Consider the following 25,823-nt stretch of genomic DNA (forward strand, 5'->3'; position numbering starts at 1 on the left):
TAAGTTCAAGTACTGAACTTTAGTTAAATGTACAACAATAATAGTAAAACCTGAACACCATTTTAATTTGATTTTATATCATTATCAATGATAATAAATTATACATTTCTTCCAAAATCAATTTTTGTGAATTTCTCTGTAGTGTGAGTTTCCAAGTTTTGAGATCATTACATAAATATATAGTGTTACTTGAATAGGAATGCAGGAGTCCTGAATTATCAATCCTTAGGAGCCTTACTCTCCCCTCTAAATTTTTTTGGGGGAGGGGTGGTCCAAATGAGTGGATTTGGGAGTACCCATGATCACTGTTAAATATTAAAGTTTAGACAGCTGTTTTAGATTACACATATAATTCAACAGTGAAAAAATTGAGAACTTTGTAAACATTATTCCAGTTTTAGAAATCTAATGTTACAAAAAAAGACCTGTGTTTCAGTTGAGAAGTGTTATCAGACTTTGTGCATCTCTCATTACTTTAGAGAGTAATGGAAGTTAAATATACAAGAACTGGGCTGCTTCTCTAGTTTTGCGGTTTCAGCTATCTGGTTTCTAACATTGGTCTATTCTTCAAGTGGGTGGCTGGGTATTTGTAAGGAAGGCTCTGGAGGGTATTGGAAACACTCTATATAATTTCAGTATAGAAATCATGCATACCCTTTAAATCTGTTGGGATCAAAGATAGGGTTTATTTTTATCTCTCAAGAATTGGCCAAAATGGCAATTTGAATTATGTCATCTATTAGATACTAGACAGTAGAGGGTATAGGTATTTAGTTTTTTTTCATTTTGGATAGCGAGTGGTTCTGTAAGCTTAGTTGGTATTTTGCTTGAATGTAGAGACGGTCTGTAGTCATTCAAGTAGTTGATTTTAAACTTAGACTTTAAGAATGTGAAGTTTTAGTTGCTATGTACCCCTATTTCAAGTACTGCAGAAAATGAGGGAAAGAACTCTTATTTGAAAAGTCACTGTTCTTGAGGAGTATTTGAAACATTAGAAATCTGCCAGAAGGTCTATTAACATAAATGTTTAACTCAGACACACAAACATGTACTGAAATGAAAATGTTTCATGCATTAATTTGCTGCAGAAGGAACTAACATAACAATTAGAACAACATTCTGCCTATTTAGACTTAAATTTCCTAGGGCAGTGATAATACATAGTGTTGATGTAGTTTAAGTCTTTTAGCATCTACAATAGTTTATTCTGTTGTTAAAATGAATTCTGTTTTAAACCATTCAAACGTGGTAAACCCCAGATAACTGGAAAGAAGCATTAGGTATATAATTTCTAGACTGAGATTTGGAAGTTCTCTCATCGACTCAGGGCTTATTAGAAATACTTGGAGGAAACAGTTTCTTTTCTAGCTTTGCAAAGGAATGCTGTCTGTATTTTGTAATTGTGAGAATACCAGATGCTGTCATAAAAACAGGGAACCCAACTAATACAAAAGTAATCTATATGAGGCTATTTTGTTTGCCATTTTCAGTCATTACTGTCAGTGGTACGTTTGTGGCTGAGGGGGTAACCTGCCATATAAGGAATACCCTAGCAATGACCAAATAAGTGTTCTATAGCTTTTTTGCCCCAGTGAGAGAAATTGTGACTTTTGGAGATCAGATGGTTTCCACCCTACTTGTGTAGCCAATACATTGACTTTTTTTTTTTTTTTTTAGCATGCTGATCCCAGTTGCATGGTCATATGTTGTAAACCACATGGAACTATTTCAAACTGTGATGGGGGAAAGTAACAACTGCAAACATTCCTCCTTGAAGCAAGTGGTTGTCCTAAACTGAGCACTGTAGAATAAAAATGGAAACATAAAAATAGCAGTTGGAAAGATAAAACAGCATTTATAGTACTAATAAAACCGTTGTGGCTTCCACAGGAAAACATGCTTTGTAACCTAATGCTTACCTGAAAGGACTGTCGAGTTTCTGAGAGTTATAGCTGTTTTTGTAAGAGAAGCACAGAGATTTGCTTGAGGGCTGAGTGATAGATTCGCCTGCCTGAAGCATCCCAGTGTGTTTATACATGGCTTGTATGGCAGCTTTCATAAGACATTTACCCCATGATTTGCGATGAGCTTATGTGTGAATAATTAATGGCAATTAATCCTTAATTACAGTAATTAGGCAAGTCACAGGAAATTAAGCTGCAGCTGGAGAAGACCATGCCTGGGAAGAGAGGATTGGGGGCTGTGTGAATGTGCCATTTACTGACAGCATTACTAGGATGCGCAGTATTCAGCAGCTTTGGCATTTCTATTGGCAGCCTTGGGTAGGACAAGAGTGCTCTGCATTAGAAGCAATCTATAGTTGTCTACAAGAGTTTTAAGTTCAAGTGCCAAAATGTTGTGTTGCATATGGTGATTATCTAAGTTTATTGGTTGCTATAACTCAAATGACTATAATTGTTTTTGGCTTGATAGCAGTGACATTAGAACCAGGAGCTTTTATGTATTCATAGGTTCTGTTGGCATGAAACATGATGCAACTTTTAGAAACAATTCATCCAGGTTTGCAATTATGAAATAGATAATGTAATTGTCTAGAAATTAACTGAGAAAATTTCAATCAAGAACAACAGCAGAACATACAGTATCTTGGTTGAGAAGTTAATTACTTTATTACTAGTTGCTTTTCCCAGTTAAGCATGGTGGTACACAGGATGCGGGAAGTATTTACTGAATTGAACACATACTCCAAATGTAAAAATACCTGAAATTATAAAAATGAAATCATTCACATTAAATGCTAACAAATTTAATGCTTACGAATCTACAAGGTGTGTTTTAGAAACAAACAAAGCAATCATTCGATAGAGAGCAGCACTGCCCTACAAATCGCTGGTGAGAGATGTTCATAGTTCCCCATTTGGGAGCACAGAACTTCTTCCATTATCTACGTGGAATTTAAAAATCATAGGGCCATTGTATACCTAGATAAAAAACCTATAGAGAAGTTCCAATATATTTTTCACTATTTTTTTTTAATGATTTTATTTATTTATTCGACAGAGATAGAGACAGCCAGTGAGAGAGGGAACACAAGCAGGGGGAGTGGGAGAGGAAGAAGCAGGCTCATAGCGGAGGAGCCTGATGTGGGGCTCGATCCCATAATGCCGGGATCACGCCCTGAGCCAAAGGCAGATGCTTAACCGCTGTGCCACCCAGGCGCCCCTATATTTTTCACTATTAAATACAAATTTGAACAAGATATTAGCATCTTTATCTACCCAGTGAGTGGTAATGTTTGTCATTCATTTTTCCCTTTGAACTTCAGGGCACAACTGGAAGTTGGGCCCACATATTAGCTTCGGTTTGATTTTAAACTTATCCAAACTTTTAATCTGTTACAGTCATTATACAGCTATTGTAGTAGCTAGAGTACTCAGTACCAACAAAACTATTGGGAAAAGGATGCCCTTGGCAGATAGTCTAAAGTAGGTAAAAATACATACATTATATATATATATATATATATATATATATATATATATATATATATATTTTTTTTAAGCAGTCTATCTAATTTAGTTGGAGACATTTGTAAAGGCTCACCTTTCACACTAAAAAGGAAATTTAGGGTTTTGTTTTTTGTTTTTTTCCAGTCTAATTTGTGATCAGAAATACTTGGTGCAGTAGGCTGTTTTGGTTATTAAATGTTATTAAATATACAAAGCCTCATCTTTCAAGAATACCTTTTCATCTAAGACCACTGATGGAGAGTGAAGTTCTGTGAACGTTTATAGATTACTGCCTTGTGCACTTCTGCTTCACTTTAAAGAGGAAGTGAGTCACAATATCCTAATAATGGTCTTGATTTTATAAATGATTTTTCCCCTTGAAATAAGCAACACATTCATTTTAATATGTAGAATCGGTTTGCTAGCAGGGCGACAGTTTAAAAAGGCTTCCAACTGTGACACAAGTGCAACCATATTGCTTCCTATTACTCGCTAAGGTAGTTGTTTAGAAGAGAGAATGTTCTCCCTGGAAATGTTTAAAGTGCTGTAATTTTATTTAGGATAATGAGGATTTATAACCATTTTGCCATATGAAAACCTGCCTTTAGACAGAGTGAAATAGGCTGTTTTGGTTATTGAATGTTCTTAACTCTGGGTGTGTGTGTGTGTGTGTGTGTGTGTGGGTATGTGTGTGTCTTATAGCAGTAAGTGTTTACACTGGAAATTATGCTGGTTTGTTCTATATGTTGGTCTGTGTTGCATATGAAAATATTAAGTGATATAATTCAAATTTGGTTCATGTAAATGTTTACATTTCTTTGTGCATGGGATTTCTTTGTACTGAAACATAACTAAATAGAAAGTCTTTGTTCTTATTTATACAAATAATTTTAATAGTAACTGCTGGGTATCCTTGGGGCGCTGGGTCTTTATAACTTTGCTCATATAAGTTGTACTAGAGGAAGTTATTTTGAGCGATGGTCAGGTGCATAGTGCACAGGGAGATAGCTGTGATAGAGAAGTGCACAGCAGGATCTATATTTTTAACATTAAGCGTGACATTAATGTAGTGTGTATTATCGTTAAAAATTAACCTGGTAAATATAAATTTGACTTATATTATTAATACTATATTCTATAGCACTGTCTCAAAACCCACTGTGGAATAGTTTATGTAGGCCTCTGCCTCTGATGTGGGAGGGGGAAGAAAGGAACCAGAATAGTTAGAGATTTTTATCAGGTTTTTATCTCCTCACTGAAAATCTTAGCTCTCAAAACATTTCTAATTTCCCTCATTTGAAGGTTCAAACAGTTTCAAATTACTGCCCATGGATTGTTCTTGACATCCCGAATGGTAAATTTGAGCTGTGGAAATGCTGGAATGTGTTTTTGTGCTTTTCCTGAACAAGGGAATTCAACGGGTAAATTACAGTCATTTACTGGGAGTGTAATTTACTGAGAGCCTTTAGGCAAATGCAGGAGAAAGGACAGCAGCAGAACGGAAAAAACAGCATAAAAACTGTTTTGTGTATTTTTTCCCTTTTCTCATTAAGTATTTATTCACATAAGAGTTTTATGAATTAATGGATGGTCCTTCAATTAAGACAGATAACCTTTATTCATTTCCACTACTGATAGATCCAGTATTTGAAACAGTGATTGCCATGTGAAAATTACAACCTGAACCACATTTGTGAAATTCTACTAGTTTATTTTGCATTTAAATCCATGTTTATCTTACTGAGAATTATAAAGCGATCTGTTGCCCTGTTTTCAAAATAATTACATATTTCACTAATTTAGATTTTTACTATGCCAGCCATTCAAATAATAAAAGTTCTAAATTTTCTTAGCGGACAAATAAGTGAAAAGACTTTTCATACTTAGGTCTTGAAAAGTATTATTCTACTTTTGTCACATACCACATCTTATTTTGAAAAGAAAAAGACCATTTTGGTTGTATGCAGAGTTTTGAAGCATCACAAGATAACCCAGCCATTTTATTAAAGGTTAAAGAGAAATTTTATGAAATTGTCAACTAATTCTTTTTAATATAAGTATATAAACGTTTGTGGTAATTCTCATAAACAGTTCTGACCAATTCCTTTCATGAAAAGCAGTGCGCTCTGTAGTAATTGCTAAGCAAACAGAAAGCTGTGTTGCAAAGTGGTTTTGTATAGCATATTGTAATTTGACACTTAAGTTGTGCCCTGCATTACCCTGTGTCATAATTGATGGCTAAAGAAAAGCACACGCTATGCTAATCATTTGTTAGAATAGCTTGTTAAATTGTGGTTGCCAATTTTAAATAAACTATGGAATGTCTGTATTTTAAGGTTTTGTAGCCAACAGTTTTAAACAGTCATTTTGAAGCTGTTTTTTAACTTTCTGTTGCATATGCACGACTCTGCCTTTGCACACAAGGTCAGCGTGTTCGCCAATTTAATAGCATATTATCAAGAACAAAATCAATGAGCTGCAGGTTTCACACCAGTATCTCAAGGGACTTTTCTGTTTATACTTCCTTGTACTAATCCTGAATTTGGTGTCCTTTTAAAAACATCAAGATTGATATTTTAATACATATTTTAAGTTCTTAAAAGTAAAACGTTCCAGAATTAGAAAGTGAATTTAGTTATTTTTAGAACATAAAGGTAAATTTATCTTCTATTTATCAAGCATAGTGACTGGTCATAAAACAGCATATTTTAATATAGACGTTCTTAACTACAGAATACCAAGAAGAACGTTAGTGCAACAAAATGGGATTCCAGAGATAAGATGACTGTACATCATCAGTTTGTGAGTTCTCATTTTTTAAATGCAGCTTTTACTTAAATATGTGATGAGTCAGTTATGGCATATAAAGAGAGAGGAGTCCAAACTTGGTGAGAATGTTGACTTAGGATTGAGAGCAACAGACCTCTACCACCTCTAGAACAAGAGCTGAAGCATAATGAAGGAATATACACATTTAGACATAAAAGAAATGTTACTTCTGTGGAGAAAAATGATTTAATGTGCAGAGAAGGGTTATTCATTTTTAGGAGATTAAAAATGACTTGAATATAATACCTTTAATTTGTAATAATGGTCCGACGGGCTGCTTCCTGTCTAAAGTAAACCTTTTGATCGGCATGTCCATTTTGATCTCTTCTGTCGTGTAGTGTATTGAATGGATAAAGGTATTATTTTCAGTTATTGTACATATCCTTAATTAAGCCAGTAAAGACATGCATGTGGATTTAGCTCTCAATCATTTAACAGCCAAATATGTATAAGGTTATTCTGTGGCCTACAATTGACCCCTTTGTGTGGAGGAATTCCTTCAGAACATTCAGGATTAAGTCACTCTGTTGTGTAAGAGGAGAGATGGCACACAGGCCTTACAAAAACACTCGCACTTGATGGCATTATTTGGGAAGTGTAAGGTTTGGAATTCCGATTTCATTGTTCTTGTTGTACCTTGTCAACACCTAACACACCTGTGAGCTGAAATTTACAACAGTCTGTCTTTCTTATTGAAAGATTTTGGGGGGTCTGTTTTCTAATATATTTCATCCTCTCCTCAATTGTATAAAAACTAAATATTAGGCAAGTTTGAGGTTTGATTACTTACCATTATAAAAACACTTAGAGCAACTGATCATTTGTTCCTAAATTTGTAATGCCCTGCTTCCTTAAGTCTAACTGAATTTAAGTAACTAAATGTGTACATTTGAGATGTAAGTTCTTAATTTTTAAAATCATGTTTGTAGTAGGCCAGTATACTAAAAAGATGTAGCAAGATTTTGCTCTAATTTAGGTCAGACAGCGGAAGGCTTGGAAAGTCACATTTTCTGCTTCTTTGGAAAAGGAGAGACATCCAACATGGAATATTCTGGATGATTATCAATAATGAGTAAAAATTATTTAAAAAGATATATTTTTTTTGGTGTAAAATGTGCTTTTGCAAGTTTACTCCTTATTTTGACTTGTAAGTATTTTTCTCCCACGTCAGGCTATGGAAAGAAAAACAGTCAGTGACCACAAACTACAATAAAATGTCCTTAACATAGTTTGGAGGTGGAACGGCAGTAATATAAATTGGGCACCTTATTGAAGAGTTCTTGAGCGTCCCCGGGGACATCGGCCTTCATTTCAGTCGCGTGTGAGCTCACCCACGATTACGCGTGGCTTCTCGGGAGTAACTCACTGACCCGTGGAGAGGAGTCTCTTGATCCTGGCCTCTTCCTCCCTGGCTGTGGGCTGTCGAAGGGCGTCTGCACGCGCGGGGAGTAGGTGCGCATTGCACACGCACCGGCCGAGCCCAGGCTCCCTTGGCTGTGCAACACACGCAGCAGCCGCACTCTTTCCCTCAAGTCCCGAGTTTTGCATAAAGATGTGTTAGGGATCTCGTTTCTAAAGATTCTAGAAAGATAAATAATGGATGTGTGGGAGCTCAGTTTAAGCCCGAATTTTCTTTCCTTAGTAGTTTTTGTTCTCAATCACCTTGATGAAACAATCTTGAAGCCGCTCCGCTTTCCGTGGCATTTGGAATGAGTCTCTGACAGGCTGATTTTCCACCCCTGTTGTGATGCTGCTTTCTCTAGTTAATATTCCTGTGTAAGTGTCGCACAAAAGTAAACCCAAAGAGCCCGCACATGACACGGAGGCTGCTCCATTTACATTAATTATGCAGTCAGGGCGGTGAGAATTCGCTGTCAGCCCGAGGGGCGGGGGCGCGCTACAGCGGCAGCGGGCCGGCCCCGGCGCCTCCCGGCGCGGCCGCGGGAGGGGGAGCCGGGATCGCCGCGGGCTGCCGGGCCGCCGCTCGGCGCCGCGGAGAACAATGGGCGCGCCCCGCGAGCCGCGGGCCGGAGCGGCGCTGCGGTCCCGAGCCGTCCCCGCCCCCCGCGCCCGCGGCGGCCCGCGCTGCGCCCCGCGGGGGTGGCTGGCCCGGCGGGCCTCGGCTGAGAAGGCCGGCGCTTCCTGCCCGGAAGCCCGCAGCCGGCCTCGCACCCTCGGGTCAGCCTCACCTGGGAGTAGACCTGCTCCCAAGCCTGAGAGTTAGTCCCTTCAGATCCAAACCCGAAACTTGATTCGAGGCCTGGCGACCACAGAGGCAGGATTTCCCTGATTTCAGATACCTAGGTTGCTGCCGACCCGGGTATCTCAGAGGAGGACGGCGTAATCACCCTGTGAACCTCTCCGACTGGTTGGAAAAAATTCCAAACCAGCTTCAAAACAAGGACACCCTGGGATAATGGTGGTTAAGGAAAAAAACAAAACAAAACAAAAACAACTCTCTAACCCCTCACCATAAATATGAAACCTCTTCCTGGAGGTTTCCCAGTGTAATTGACTCTGAAGCATCCTAACTTAATGGCTGTTTTTCAAGAGGAGACTGAATTCCATAGGGAATTTCACAGGGAATTTAATTGTACAAACATTTGTTGAGTACCTACTATGTCCTAGGTGATGGGAAATTATTACCTCATTATTGCTGTATGGAAAACATTCCAGAAAATTAAGATTATTGCTCTTTCCAGGATTTAAATATGGAAGCCATGAGAAACTGCCCTTTTTGTCACCACTGTACCCCCACTCCACCCCTTTCCCTAGGGACTTAGCTTTAGTCAGGAAGTATTGGGGATAGTAGGGAGGATAAATGTGCTTTTTCTATTCTTTTAGCACTTTTAAGGAGTATCAGTAAAGATTATTGTGCAGTATTTCTGCAGTGTAGTTTATGCATCTAATTGTGTGAACTTAGAATTGCATGCTTGGAAGGAATGACTAGCCACATACCCATGCCAGTAGAACAGCAGAACACTGAAATTTGAAAAGATTAATATAAAAGGATAATTTGAAAAGCCTTGCCCCTTTTTTAGATTTGCAAAAACAATTCTATGCTTATATTTTGTACTTTTCTTTAAAGGATTGTGTGTGCTGCATTTCATGACTAAATTGTGTCACAGCCAGGAGCAGCCACACTGAAAATTTTTCCAAAAGGAATGAGGCCATCTTTTCAAGGCCACGTGTAGTTGCTAGCTATGATGACATTTAGCTCTATCCCAACCAAAATAATAATTTTTGAAGAAATCAATACAGTACTCTTATCATTTTCTGTGTTTCTTTCAATAAGTAGATAAAAAGTGTTATGTAAAAAATGTTAATACTTTCTTCTGACATTTGTACTATGCACTTGTTCCAAAAATGAACTATTTTCGAAAACAAATGTCATTAGCTTCTTTGGCCTATAAGGAAAATGTTGATCCCTGGATAAAGTACATATTTTTAAAGTCCCTTCTAATTGCTTAAAACATACTATTGTGGATGACTTTTTCTCTTCTCAAATGCAAATATATAAAAATATAATGTCCTAGAATGAATGTTAAATCACATGAAATTGCTGATGGTATCTGACCACTTTTTACTTTAAAAATGGCAATTGCATGTGGTTCAGTCAAAAAGACCATATTGGTAACACATAAGTGAAATGAAAAAGCAAAAAAAGAAAGTACTTAGGTACTTAAAACCATTGTGTATAAATATATGCATGTACAAAAGATTGCAATTTGATGTTACACAAATAGAGTAAAATGTTCATGGAGTTCTTTTTTCTCTTATGAAATTTCTTGAAATCACAATGAAACAAGAATTTTGAAGTTTGTTTTCTTTTAAGCCTGGGCAGGGGGGGAGGATTCTCTGTTCTTTAAAAACAAAATTGAAAACATATACCAAACTTAGTGATCCCTGGGCCCTTGGAATTTAACTATGTATATTTTTGTATTATTAACTGTATATATTCTATGTATAAATATCCAAAATTTTGTGTTTTGACTCTGTTTCCATTCCATTGAAGAGTTAAGGTACTACTATTATGTACATTTCATACTTAATTTTACCTAAATCTGATGGGAGCTTCCAAAATTAGGTCTAGCAATCTAATCAGCATTTTAATTGGAACTATATTTACCAGTATGGCTGAACTTTTTTTTTTCACCCACTCAGAACAGTTTATATCATACAATTAGTTACACAGTATTTGCTTTTGATGCTATCATCTGTGAGATTTTTGTTTCTGAGATAAATTTCCACAAATAAGTAAATTTTTAAAACCAGAATGCAAACGTGATAAATTATGAATATACTTATTTTAAAAATATTTAAATAAGATATTCACTCAAAAAATCATATTCTTACTTGGTACCATTAGCTTCGACATCATTGTATGGTGCCAGATTATAATGATATGAAGCTTATAATACTATTTCACATTTTTATCCACTAAATAAAAACCTGTCCTGTGTTTTATTACAAAGTAGGTGGCCTGAAGGAAAAATATATGTATTCTTTCCTTTTGGTATAAAATATGCATTTGGGCTTCTCATTTCATCCCCAATCTGTGTTATTCCTTAAAAATGCAGAACTGCCTGAAGTCCTCTTTAATATTTAATTCAACAACTTTTTAATCTGTCATTATGCTGTGATGAAGTAAGCATCAAGTGTCGCCGAAAAAGATTAAATTATACTTGGAAATAGGAATTGAAATGATTTAAGGTTGGAGGCTGAATATTTGCTTTGCACAAGTAATAATAATAGTAGCTTGGGTGAAGAAGGGCTTTGGTTTGGCTTTAATGTCTTTGCCTTGCTGTGCTCCCCTGTGGCTCCCCCTGATTTACGCTGGCATTATTGAGCTTTATTTTATTTAAATGGAGGTAGAAAGTGGAAATTACTACACTACAATACATTAATTACTCCATACTATTTCCTTGTACTGATTTCCCTTTTTTCTGTAAACATCATAAACAATGATGCAACCTACCCAATATGGATAGCAGCTGTAAGCAATCCTGTAGTTCTTGTTAACAAGCTTATCTTAGAAAGGAAAGGCAGTAATAATTAATATCCATCTATGGAATAGTGAGAAGCAAAGGAACATTTATGCTTTCCCCTTCATAGGGGTTGATGTCCTACATAGGAATAAGCTGTGACAGTATGTGTTAATATTTTAACCACCACATTTTACTTCCCGCTTTTAAAATCTAGACTTTAATCTGTGGGCTATTTTATAGTTAGGGACAAAGGTACAGACTCTTAGACCTCAGTGACTCTTGGATTGTTCAACAGGTGACAAAGACTAACCTCTTTGGAGTACTTTGTCTCTGCATAGGTTTAGATCTCTGTCATCTGGAAATCTGTCTAGTCTCTGGCTGCTTAGGCTTATTTTTAATCTAGTGGTGTAACCCTGTCTCCATGAGGCCAAACCATCAGTCAATCTAGTGGAGAAAACTAATTGAGAAATTATTTGATCAAGTACACAGAAGAGCTCCGGTGGTTGTTTGAAAGAATGCCGTATTTCATTTTTACTGTAATGTATGTGTATTGTTGGTTTATATGTATACTCTGGCTCTGTCTGTAATGAATATCTTCAAAACATGCCTTCATTTGTCATGATTTGGCATGATGATGGTCCTTTTAAAAATAAGCCTGGAAAGAGACTAAAATCTTGACATGCAGCACACCTGTTGAAATATTATCTGTATTAGCTGTATTCACTCCCTGGAATCCAGTGTGTCCGTAATTCAGGTGCCCACTTCCCTAGCATCATGTCCTATCATGGAGCAATAATAGAGAGAAAAGGCCTCCGCCTTATTTCTTTGAAACATTCTCAGGGAGAATATAAACTTATTGCAGTGAGTTCAGAATTACTTATTAACTCTCCAGAATTTTAAAAAATAAAACTGGCAAAATGTTTTTAAGCTTACAAAGTTTTCTTTGTTACCCTCTTGCTACCCTTTTTTTCTTGTATCACCATGGCTGCGTAAGTTGCACTGAGCATAAAGCATCTGGACAAAGTACAAGAAAGGCTTTTTGCAAATGATACATTCATTTTCTCAGAAACGATTTTTTTTTTTTCTGGTCGCTTGAGTTAATTGTATGCCCTGCCTAACAGAATTCCCTGAATATTTAGCTCCCCACTTTATCAGTGAATACCCAAGGTATGGAGGGTGGGACAATTGTGTGCGCGTCATTCGACTCCTTTTCCTTTCTTATCATTAGATATTTGAAATTAAAGTTCTGTTTTTGAAACTAAATTACCTCTTACAGTTCATAAATACATATTTGGAAGACTAGGTTCACATGTTATTTATGATTTAGTGTTTTGATCTAGAATAACCTTTTTAAATAAATCAATTTTTTTAACAATTGGTCAATGTTTACCTACATCCTACCGTTCCTATTAAGATATGCATTTGTCAACATGTGCCTTTTTTGCTGTAACACAAGACTAGTTGCCTTTCTGAAACCTAGTATGCTTGTAGGGTAAAGTAAATGCATGTCTTTGTAGAAGAATAAATAAAAAGAGCAACCTGAGTCAATAAGCGGGTTCAATTCATGCCTACAGCCATGGCGGACAGCTCATTTTGTAGATGTGGGTGTTTTGTTTACATTTATAATGCAGCTTTATTTAATGCTGACAGATATAGCTTGTGGCAAATGATAGTCAGAATGTATGAGCAGTCATAATGCTTCTGTCTTCTTATAGTGTGCTGCTGAAAATAAGCAGTTCACCTCTGTTTTTATTGAGGAAAGGATATGAGACAGCTATAGCTTCGTGAGGCTATTTATTGAGTTGTTTTACTAGCTGTGAACATGCCGCTTTATAGCAGTTGTGAAAATGGACTTTGCTAGTGTGTGGGAAAGGAAATAACATTGCAGTATACAAGGGTAGTAAAAAATCTCTATAAATAATTTTTCAGACTGAGGAATATTCTCATTTAAACAGGCAGAATGGGTTGTGATTTTGGCTAGGTGTCAGTTTCCCCCCAAAAGTCACTGGGTTGGAATTAATCATATAATTCAGAGGAAAATTTTGATTCTCTAAATATTAATTGGGTTTGAACTTAGGAAAAGTTGTTTACATACCCACCTAAATTTAGTATGACATTATGACCTTTGGGGCTTAAGGCTCTCTATTAACCAACTTAGGGGCACGAAGTATAAAATGTGCAGTAAGCTGCATGTATGTGTGATAAGACATACCTGTAAAGCTGATAATAGTATGTTAATAGTATGTTATTTAAGAGTGTACACACAATAGAGAGAAACTTGCATTCATATACTGTTTATAATGTAGTAGAGAATTCAGATGTGTAAGTAGTGCACAATGGATGGAAAATTTTAGAAGTACTTGTGTTTTGACCTAAGGATTTATTAGTCAAAATAACTAAGGGAAAGCGACAAACCACAGAATTTGAATTTGCATTATTTCTTTCGTCCTTTGGAAATTGTAGGCACTCACTATACCTGGAGCTTTTAACTCTACAACAAACTGTTTTGGTTTTTACACTAGTTTCTTTTTTCCTCCACTAAATCTGCCCAGGTCTACTACAGCTTTTTTGATGTACGGTTATTTATTGGCTACCATAATTGTGATGGATATAATACTTTTTATTCTTAAACATAAAAAAGGGCATTAGAAAGGTGCATATTTGAAAATTTTATTACTTTTCTATTTTTATTCAAATGTTCATCATACAGTAGTGAGAAAGGTACACAAATAATGTTTTCATGCATGCAAAATAATTTAGAAAGCAGTGTGAATCTCAGCAGGTGTTTCTTCCATGTCTGTGCTCAAATTTCTGGGGAACACCGAATATTAAATTGAAATAACCTTCCCTTGATATTATGCAGCTAAAGTTCAGTTTAATTCTCAGATAAGGTTTTCCTGGACACATATCATTTTCCTCTCATGTAAATAAAAATCAGACTACTTAGATTTTAATACTTGCTACTTCACAAAGTAAATCAAAATGCTGCAAAGTACTCACTTATTTCCTTTCTTAGTGCTTTTATTAAGGCATTTCTGTTACCACCAAATATATGGATTATAGGGATGCTGTAAAAATGTTCTTATTTCCTTCTCCACTGGCTGATGAAATGGGTTAATCTCTCAATAGAGCTATTTCCTTAATTCACCACCTGTTTTCAAATCCCCAGTAACTGACAAGGTAAGCGGAGAGATTCCTCTGTGTGTGCCTTGTATACTTATTTCACAGAAAGAGGAACCTAGAATAAAAAATTAAGACAAAAATCTTCCTTGCATTTTTTTTTAGGAAAGTTGTTGATACTTTACTAAAAAGCTGCTATATTTAAACTATTGTTTAGCAGCCTAGTTATGTCACCCACCAGGCACTTTTCAATGGAAATTTTCCACTCAGAAGGGCATACCTCTATGTAAAGTACATGTATTACCTTTTAAAAAATGCCCATTTCCTTTCCATATTGTGAGAATGTGATAGACATATAGCTAATGCAAATTTTGTATTTCTGATTTACAAACGGAAGAACTGATTTTCTACTTGTAAAACCAAATGTGGGCTTGGCTATTATGGTTAGAATGTCTCCACTGTATATAAGTAATCATTTATTGTTTAAATACAGAAGAGGCTGTAACAAAATGCTGTCAAGAGCCATCACACTCATTAACCTGCAAGCTAATTAGCCTCCTCCTGCCTGATTGCTGACAAGTTCTTCAATCTGAACCCATTGCTGTTGTGTCAGCAGAGAAGCACAGAGTGAGGTAGAGGAGGTCTCCATTAGATGTTTGTGAACAGAGTCTCTGCATTAAAGGTTTGTTTTTTACACTCTAACAAATGTTAGAGCATTCATATCCCCAGCTATAATTAAATTGGCAACTCTTAATTATTGTAATTAGTGTATTAACTGTTTCCTTTCCTGTTCATCTATAATTGATTTCAAGAAATTGCATGTAATTTAATGTGATTTTTAAAATGTAATCATTGTTTAAAAGGTTTCAATAGTTAGATGTATATCTAAATGCTATTGAATATTTGAAATAATATGCATAATAAAATAACTTAAATGCAGCGTCTTGTCAAAACCAGTACTTATGGGCTTTATATTCATATGTCCTTTTTTTTCTGTGCAAACATGACATTCATTCCCCATTAGATTTTTTTCTTTCCTAGTAGGCTAACATTTCTTAACTAGGTTGCAAATTAGCATAGGAATGATAGAACATTTTGCAAATGCATCTTAAAATATGAATTCATTAATTTGTGGAAGACTAATTCATTTAGAATAGCTTCTTGAGGGCAAAAAGCATTCGTAAGATATTTTGCTTGTTATAGCATCCAATCAAACTTGAGACTTTATGGAGAATACCAGAAAAAATAGAATATATTTTGGAATGGTAAATGATCTAAGTATGAATTGAAGAGGCCTTTTCTGGATTCTCAGAATTATCACTATTAACTACTTTCTGGCAAATGTTACTTAAAATTTTGGTTTCAAATATTTGATCTTCAACGAATTAGTTAGAGGCATAAGCCATTCTGAAATGTCATATATACCAGCAAAATGTATTCGCATGTCTAAAAAGCCACGTACTGAAATTTACTGTACTTCTAGTTTATGCAGGGAAAACTGCTATTTGAGGTTATCTGATTTGAAAGTAGTGGATTGAAATAAGAAACCACATCAAAGTTTATGGGAGCTTTCCACACAAGTGCATGTTTGCTCTGTATTGGACATGGGCAGAATTATCATTTGCATAGCATCCTGTAAAGATCTTAAACTACATGGATATATATTTACCACTACTGATGTGAAGCTCTAATTAAGGAATGGGTGTTTTAGGGGAGCCTGAGTGGCTCAGTCGGTTAAGCGGCTGCCTTTGGCTCAGGTCGTGATCTCAGGGTCCTGGGATCGAGCCCCACATGGAGCTCACTGCTGAGCAGGGAGCCTGCTTCTTCCTCTCCTCCCAGTTTGTGCTCTCTCTCTCTATCTTTCTCTCTCTCTCAAATAAATAAATAAAATCTTTAACAAAAAAAAAAAAGGAATGGGTGTTTTAAATAAAATTTAAAATATACCTACTTCATTTAGTCATTCTTACAATAATTAAAATATGAATGTGACTTATGTCAATGGTCATTCACTTCCAGATGGCAGTCATTTTTTAAAAGATTTTATTTATTTATTTATTTATTTACTTACTTACTTACTTATTTATTTTATTTAGAGCACGCATGTGTGAGGAGGGGGAGGGTCAAAGGGAAAGGGAGAGAATCCCAAGCAGACTCCCGCACTGAGCTCAGAGCCCACTGCGGGGCTTGATCTCACCAGCCAAAGATCATAACCGGAGCTAAAGTCAAGAGTTGGACGCTCAACCGACTGAGCCACCCAGGCGCCACACAGATGGCAATCATTTTATGAAGAACTAACCAGTGCACTACAAAATATATCATTCTTTAACAAATATGCCCTTCTAAATACAGGGCCTCTAAGAATTGTAACTCAAGCCTCAAGTTAACTGTGTGATGGAATAGATAATGAGCTTTCTTCTTACACTGTAGTTCTGTGGACCTGGCCTCTTGGCTAAGAAAGATTTGAAGTCCTGAGGCAGTGTTTTCCGTATTTAGAATAAAATTTATGAGTTGGGAGCTGCTGTTTTCACCAGTAAGGACACTGTCTGACCACCATTCCTTACCTGTACCCCCACTTCCTGGCGCAACCTGATTCTGAGAGAAGAGTAAAATTTTCTCCCAGAAACTTTCATAATCTCCTTTAGACTGTGATGCAACTTAAGTTTCAGAGAATTTAGTGTAATAAAGATCCACATTTGCTTTACAGAGTAAACTAATTTAAGGGACTTTTGAATTTTAGGGCCCATTTCAGAATCACTGGGCCATTAACTATAGTTTATAATCATAGTATTAGAGTCCTAACTAAATTCTTAACTTGTCGAGGGAAGAGAACCTATGGAACATCTAACTCAGTCCTCTCATTTTATAGATAGGAAAATGAGACTCAGGGGAGGCAACTTGCCCAAGACCATACAACCAAATAGTACAGCAGATATGAAATGAGGATCCAGATCTTTGGACTTCTAGTCCTGTGCTTCAAGTTTCATAAATTAAAGTTGTAGTCAATTGATTTAGTACTTCCTTCTGGGTATCTATGATTATTTTTATTACAGTTATTTTATTTTATTGTTTTACAGTTATTTTATATTGAATGTTAAAGTTGTTTCAAGTATGAGTACAGTTTTTTTTTTAATAAGTACAATTTTATTGTTTAAAGTAGTTGCCCAAAGTTATAGAAAACATTTAGCCTTTTTAAAGAATACACGAGTACTAAGGTAGAAATGGCTGAATTTAGAACTGAATGGTACCAAAACAAAGCAAAACAGAACAGAACCTCAGTTTGATATCAAGGGGTATTTTTCTCCCATAAGTTATTTAATAAAAGAAACTTCTATGGTGTTGAAAGTAATGCCACTAAAGTGCTGGTGTCAACAAGAGCTTCTAAAGAAGCTAAATTGTTTTCCAAAAAAATTAGGATGAAAGTCCTTTATATCATCTGCCTAGTTTGTTTTTCCCCTTATTGCATATGTCACATTTTTTAGATGGAGTGTGTGCATGTTGTCATTGTCAGAGGGTTCATGAAGAGAGGAGAGTACAGCACAAATCCTAAAGCTTCAAAATATAGTTGATAATGTCTTCGAGTTTTTTGGTCAGCTGGTGACTATTTCAGAGCCTCACAGCCATTGCCTATTACTAGACCCTCCACTCTGCAGCTCCTACAAAGTTAGGATTAGAACAGAGAGAGACTCTATTTAAAAAAGAGAGAGAGAGAGAGAGAGATACTTGCCCAAATGCTTCATGTGAAAACAATTATTTGAATTTTGATATATCTTAAATAACAAATATATTTTTCTATTAAATGTATCTGTGTAAGTGCTTGTCTAGAAGTGATGGAGAATTGAGGGCATTGTCTCCCGTAAGACTGTGGTGGTTGGTGTTGGTTTGGCAGCTCTGCATGTGCAACTGTTAAAGAGTAAAGCCCCCAAAAAAGTATTTTCTTGATATTAGTTTTCATTTATAAGCCAGAATAATTCTGAATGTTTATAGTAATGGGAGATAACCCAAGGCAAATTTAATTTTAGATTGGGCTTTTGCTTAATGTATTATTCATAGTATTGTATCATCAGTTAAGCATATCCCTGACAATAAACTTAAAACTTAACTTTAATAGTAATATCCACCCTAATTTGGGTGAGTCAGATAGTGACCTGACATGATTTATTTTGCCTCATTATTGTAGATAATTTTTAAATAATGGTGTGATAGAGTTATTTGGTATGTTTTTCTCATCCCTCCCCCACCTTTTTTTTTTTTTTTTAACACTTTGCCATTTTTGCTGCATGACCTGGTTTTGCATTTATCTGATTCTCTGTTCATCTAATTAGTATGTTCTAAAAAGACCTGGACCACTTATTGTACAGAGATGTAGCCTGTGGGTATTTAATAAGGAGCTTTCAGTGCTACATTTGCATCTTTTGCTTGGGGTCTGAATAGTGAATTACCTTTAAGATCATTAGAAGCACTGCTGTATTGTTAAAATCAGGCTGCAATATTCTAATGACAGTTTAAAACTTCAGGCTTCCTATATAACCCAGGTGACCCCAGCATAATTGTATGTAGTGCAGAAGACCCCAGGATAAACTGCTGACGGTTCTGCCCATCCACAGTGTAGCCTCAACAGGCAGGTAGCTTTATACCCAAACAAACCACATAGAGATGTAGTGAAAGCAAATGAGTCTTATCCTAATCATGTGCACTCAAGTGCGTATATTATTTATATCATGATACTAATGCCCCAAATATGACTTGATACTTTTCAAAAAGAAACACATCCACCAAGCAATATGCAGAATGTGGAGTGTATTTTATTAGATAACTAACCATTTTTAAATGTAGTCCCTGGAAAATGAGAGGCTTAAAAGTGGGATATTTTGCTTTCAGGTTCTTCCCCTAGGCCAGGAACTCAATAGGGAGATACTTTGTTGCCCAAGGATTAAATTATAATTCATTCTTTCTCTAACCAAATACAAGAGAACTATTAGTAGATACCAGGTGAGAGTCCTTAAATCTGTTCTAAAAGGTGGCTTGGAATACTTTTTAGAAGTTTATATATTTTTTGTTTGTTTATACATTTTTAACATTTATATATTATTTTCGATTTTTGTCATTATTATAGAATTGTGGAATTTTAAAGCTGGAAGAAAACGTAATTTAATTTAGCACCCCTTTATTGTAGTTAGTATTTTCACTGGTTTTCTGATTTCAAATTGATGTGATATTTTCCTCATCACCAGTAATGCCAAGGAGCTCAAAGGTGACGTAAACAAAGAGAATAGTAATAAATTTCATTTTTTTAAATAAATGCTTTTACTTAGAGGGCATTTATAGATTCCTTACCTGGCATTTACTCTGTTTCTGAACTTCTTGGCTACGTATGAAAAACTAAATGAATACAGTTAATTTTGCACAACTAATTTTAGTAGATAGCATGTTAATTGATTTAAAATCTGGGAAATTGTACTTCAAAATTACATTTCTGAAATAGCTTTTTCCTAATAGAATCTGAAGTTACTTAGTTGTGATCAATAATTTCTGCTAAACAACTGTATGTAAATTTTAACACAGTGCTGTACATGTAATGGGTATTTGGCAGAGGTTCACTGAATGAAAGCATGAATGCATGAACGATCAAACTGAAAATAATATAAAATAAAGGAAAAGAAGATGTGCCTGGCACATAGTGGGGCCCCTGTAGTTAGCTGAGTCAACAACCAGTTACGTTTTCCAGAGGGTCTCACTTCTAATAACAGTTTCAGAAGTATTAAAAAAAACAACCACCAGGAAGTGATTAGCTTGAGTTCATCTGGTAGACTGCCTATAATGTGTTTATTTTGCTTATCTCCTCCTTTGCACTCTTTTCTTGTTACCAGTTTACTACTCAGAGTTCTCCAGATCAGCTCTGAAAGGTAGCTAGCTGATGTGGCAGGATCCTTGTTCAAACCATGACAGCGGATGTTGCCTTTTCTTTGCTCTTCTTTTAATTGTGTCACCTTCATTGTTAGAGAAACCCAAATCTTCTGTTTCTTGAAGAAGGTGCTTTATTTATATCTTTTAGATCTATTGTGGAAAGTTGTATCTAAAAAAAATATGATTATTTCTTATACGGAGAGAAGTTAATGGTAAAGCAGACGTTTATGCAAAGATGTTTACTGCAAAGACCTACACTGAAAAAGTATAGTCAGTGTAAATTTTTAGTTAAAACTGGATCCAGCTTGCGTGCATATTCAAAAAATTATATAAGGCTTAACATATATATGATCAGGACATTGGCCGGCGGTATTCTATTAAGTAGTTTTGCAGGATTTTCTGTTCTAAGAAGAATTTGTTGTACTCGCATTATTGTTTCCTTTGGGATCCCAGACAATGACTCTGTAGTCTGATTCATTAATATTGGTTGTCTTCTGCAGGGAGTATCCAGATTTGACCTGCCAAGTATTAAATTTTTAATGTATTACTACTTCTTTCAGAGAGTAAGGCTTGTCTTTGTTCTTTGTATTTTCGTACCAGTACAGCTTGAATCAGATAAGGATTTAATTTGTAGTATCACTAAATATGCCTCATTTAAAAAATACACACAACACACATGCACAACTATAAAAATGTTTATTGATGAAAGTATTTCAATATGAATTGCTACCTTTTAAAATATTTGAAAGTATGCATTTCCAAATTTATTTTGAAAAGTGCCAGGGGGTGCTATGTGCTATGTACAACAAGTTAATTATTATGCTATTAACATTGATGATGTTGAATGTGTATTAGTTAATGTGTTAATGACGTGTTAATTACTGTACATGTTGTGAAGACCCTTCAGGCTTGTTCTATGATGCAACATGTCAACTTGAACCAGACCAAGTAATCTGCAAAGCAGACTGTAACTCTTAAAAATAACACTTGTAAACATAAATTATAAATTAAATTATGCTTTTTATTATCCTTTTTCTTTCTGGTAGAATGAATAAGTAATTCTTCTGCTATCTGCACCTGTTAGAACCTAATACTGTCAGACTCTGTTTTCCCCAAGAGGATTGGAAGAGATTTGTTATGCAATAACTTCCGCTTTGTTTACGCTCTGGCATTTAGTGTATATTTTATATAGATTCATGTGTTTTGCAACCTGAAAGATCCTTCTTTTTTTGTTTACCAGATTAATTTATAATGGAAGACACTCAGTCTTTGTGTAAGCAGGTGAAAAGTAGCTTTGTTTGATTAGCACCACTAGTTGGTATTAAACCAATCCATACATATTTGTGATTCAAGCAGTGGCTCTTCAAACTTGTTGGCCAGATAGTTGAAATCTCTGGACATCACCCATAAAAACTGGACACCAATTTCAGATCATTTAAAAGAGGCCAGAATTTGCTGCTGTTTGAGTACATGGAATAATACATTTGTTTTTTGTATAAATACAGTTTGAAAATGTTAAATTTTTGAATTTTATTACTTCAACTTTTGAATTAATAGTGGCCCATGTCTTCCTAATTGACAGCATTTTTGGAAAATATACCTAGTGATAATCTTTAAGAGATTAATTTGGAGAAATATGATAAAATTGATAATACAGTATTATTTACATAATATTATTATTTTTATTTCTTCAAAATCACTGTTTCATATTAAAACAAAAACATCCATGAAGAACGAGCGTTCACAAATGAACGAACGGTCTTCTGGTGAGGATGTTTTTCAAATGACCCAGAACCAACTTTTTAAAATGCAAAAAATAAAATAGAAACGAATGTTCCTCTTAGGCAGTTACTCTGTTTTTAAGATTCTGTTAAAAAATAATACATACAAGAGGAGGTCAAGAGTTCAGGCTGTAAAGCTAGACTGTCTAGGTTCAAATCCTCGCTTTTCACCATCTAGTTGTATGACCATGAGTGTGGGCTTTCACCACCGTGCTGTGGCTCGGTTTCATGATAATGAAAATGGGCATGATAATAGTACCTCCCTCTTTGAATTGTTGGGGTGATTAGATGAGTTAATACAGGTAAGGCACTTTCAGCAGTGCCTGGCACCTAGGAAGCACTCAATAAAGGTGAGGTCTTATTAACCCACCTTTAATATTATACTGAAAATTATTTGGAAGCATTTAATTTCCACAAGCTCTTTGAATTCCCGGGGACCCATTATAAATGTGAGTTTTTGGTTTTCAGTCATTATAGTCTCGTACTTCATCACAGAAAAACATCTTATTTTTAATGATGATTTTATTACTCTGGTATTGTTTACATCCACCTGGAGTAATCTCAGGCTTTTTCGTTCATCTAACCTTGCTTGATTTCCTGTAGCACAGTTCTTGTTGAGATTAGTGTTGGCAGGGAAGGGTGTTCTGACCAGGACTTTGGTCTCCCTTGCAAATATTTGTGTATCTCTTGTTTACAGCCCTGATGTCCTCTTGTAACACCCATGCAAAAGGGATTCTAATAAATCTTGTGCTCAGCATTACACATTGTTTGTTTTAGCTGCCTTCCACTTCAGGCTTCCTCCTTTAAGAGCGAGCCATTACGAAAGGTTAGATTCACAGTTAGCAGGCTTTAGCTCTCCCTTTTGAATCAGTGAGGTTGCCGTTTTATTGCTCTCCGACTTACACTTCAGTGATGAGAGTAAACTAGCATCAGATTAAAGGTCAGCAAATCCCATCAAAGAGAGGAATATTAGGGGCAGAGATAGTTGGAGAGGCAGCACACCACTGGGTATTGACAGGGTGATTCCAGGGTATCAGTCAGCAGAATTATAGCTGCCCAGAGAGTCAGTACAGCTTTAATGAGCCTGTGTGAAGAGGAAGAGGGTGGATTTATGTAGTTCCTCATAATTTTCTGTAGAGACTGTTATTGCAGACATTCTGTGGAGTGTTCTGGTCTTTCATTTAATTCAAAGGTCCTGGAGCTTATCCATCCTCTAAATTCCTTTTTGTTAGCTCAAATCAAAGTTGACATTTCCATGGTTTACCACCTAAAACATCCAGTTCAAAATCAGGTTTCTTTAGGCAATTTTGAAATCTATATACTGTTAATATAAATCTACAGTCATATTTATATTAGTGCATATATATATATATATGTATATATCCTTTCAGAAAAGTGGATTGAATAATAAACATTTTTTTCATAAGTAGGCAATGGGGGGAATGTGCATTTACATGTTGCCCTCTAAGTAAGTGGAAAAAAACGGATTGCAATTATGGTGCTTTTCAAACAGATCTTAATATTCATCTTCCTTAAACTGACTTTACTAATTAATTGTTTATATGCCCATTTGAATATGCCCCATCTCACTCTTTATGCCCCCAATACCCCTAAACTGAAAAAAACATTTTTTTTTCATCTCTGGAGGGGAAATGTTTTTAATTGTTCTAATGAGCAATACTGTATTTAATTGCCGTTATTTTCAGTCCACCTTGATTTTAATATGTCTTTGTAGTGAATGTGACTCACTTTAATTTCTTACCAGAAGGGGATTAAATCTCTGTGATTTCAAAATCTAGAGTGTGCTTTGGAAAGTCAAGGTTTTGTTTTTTGGTTTTTTTTTTTTAATGTCTTTGGATATTTTTGCCTGAGGTTATTTGCTTAAAGAGTTAATGATATATGGCTATAGATACAGATACAGGTCCAGATATAGACAGATTGTTTTCGGTTAAGCTTTTATTTAATGGGTCACTAGAAAATACATGATTTGTGAAAAAATTATCAGTCAGCTTGCACTAGAATATTGTGTTTTATTAGTCAAGCCAGCCACTTTTTGTAATTCGTATTTTAAAATACGCTATTTTGATTATTTGTGAGTAAATGGATGCCTTATTAACAAAGAGGTCTTGTTTGTGTGATTTGCTGCTTGGAAGATGCTTTCAAGCTTTTCTGCCATTGTCCTTTGCATGCCATGTGGGTGGTCGTGCTTTTCAGACACTTACATGGTTTTTAATGGAACAGAGTGATGGATGTGATACGACCGACCATGAGAAGCACAAATATCCTTTTCGAAGTTCATCATTGACTGAAACATCTACAGTAGTTAAGGCAAAATGTAAACTCCACAAGAGAGATGCATACAGATGAATATTAGGTAAAAATATAGAGCCCATCTCCAGTCATTAATTAGATGCTATATTTATATTAAAGAGCCAGCACACTTAAAACTAAAATCATATGGAAAGTCTAGTAAAGTTCATGTTTCCTATAATCATGCCATGCTTCACAAAGCCTTTTCAATAAAACTGAGCGTGTGTCCTTTATAATAATACAGATAAAACTTTATGCCGTGCTGTTACATTGGAATGTACCGAGAATGCCAACGACCCTCATGCTGTATTTACTAGCATGCTGTTTTGAGCAGTGCCTGTGCATCAAGATAATTTGGCATTACAAAGACAATGAAGTGGACATTTCTTCCTACAAGGGGAAACAGGGAACAAGTGGGTATCTGCTATTCATAATGAAGTCAACTGACTGTAATTTTTACATTCACTTTTGGACATTTTAAAGAAAAGAGAAAGAAGATGGCCGCAGCAAAAGCAAAGGAACTGAATACAAAGATAAGCATAAGATTAATTATGTGATAGGGGCAGGATTCTTACTGCCGTGCGGGATATATGAATAACGTTTACTGATGACCTTAAAATACACAATCTCTAAATAGGATTTTTAAATTCAACGGGGTCTAGTATTTTCATTTGAGAAAAATTATGAATGCAAAAAGGACCCTTTTTCTCACCAAATTCTGACCAAAAATTTTGCATCATGTATGGATTACATGTATAGTTTTTTAAAGTACCATACGTTTTATCTGTGAAATATTTGCTTAAAGAGCTCTAAAATAGGAATTGAGAAGATGCATAACTTTAGTGTAATTTTAAATGGTTCTAACAAAACACGTGTGGCCAGTTAAACATGACAATGAGTAAATTCACAGGAAGAAGAGTCCTTATTTTAGGACACGTAAATGGCACCATTTACCTTTCATGCGGTCCCCTATACGTGGCCATTCTCTAGATTTCTGAGTTTATTTGAAGCGTATGGCCAGAGACTGCTAATAATGAGCAACTATCATGAGTGTTTCATCATCAACATACATCAAAGTGCCTTTCTACCACCGAAAGCAATATGAGAGTAAGAGTAACATGAGAGAGCAAAAGAAGAAAACAGATATTTAGGTCATACAAATTGAGAAAGCAAAAAGCAATAAAGCCACATACCATTAAAATGTGTTGCAAAGTAACAGCAACACAATATGACAAAGAAATTCTGTTATATAAAAAATCCCAGATCAAAAAAGAACAACTTCAGTCAGATTTGACTTACGTGTAGTGAACACTACCAGAAGTCAAATAAAAGTTTTAATTACAGGACAGATTTGTTTTAGATTACATTTGAAGATTGAAAACCTTCTGTATTCTTTTTATATTCATGGCATGGCTCTTGGT

General features: G+C 35.5%; 1 protein-coding gene across 3 annotated transcripts in view; it reads left to right on the forward strand.

The window, feature by feature from the left end:
- Positions 1-25,823, forward strand: part of PBX3 (PBX homeobox 3) — a 205,987-nt gene that overhangs the window by 120,460 nt on the left and 59,704 nt on the right. The window contains exon 1 of one of the 3 annotated variants that reach the window (XM_044389610.3): positions 24,647-24,815. The exons of the other annotated variants lie outside the window; for them this stretch is intronic. Within the exon in view, the coding sequence (XP_044245545.1) occupies positions 24,689-24,815 (127 nt within the window). The 5' untranslated portion in view covers positions 24,647-24,688. Of the gene's footprint in view, positions 1-24,646; positions 24,816-25,823 lie in introns of those variants that run through there. 3 annotated transcript variants of the gene reach the window in all.

Source organism: Ursus arctos, unplaced genomic scaffold (genome assembly GCF_023065955.2).
Source record: "Ursus arctos isolate Adak ecotype North America unplaced genomic scaffold, UrsArc2.0 scaffold_18, whole genome shotgun sequence".
NCBI classification, from domain to species: domain Eukaryota; kingdom Metazoa; phylum Chordata; class Mammalia; order Carnivora; family Ursidae; genus Ursus; species Ursus arctos.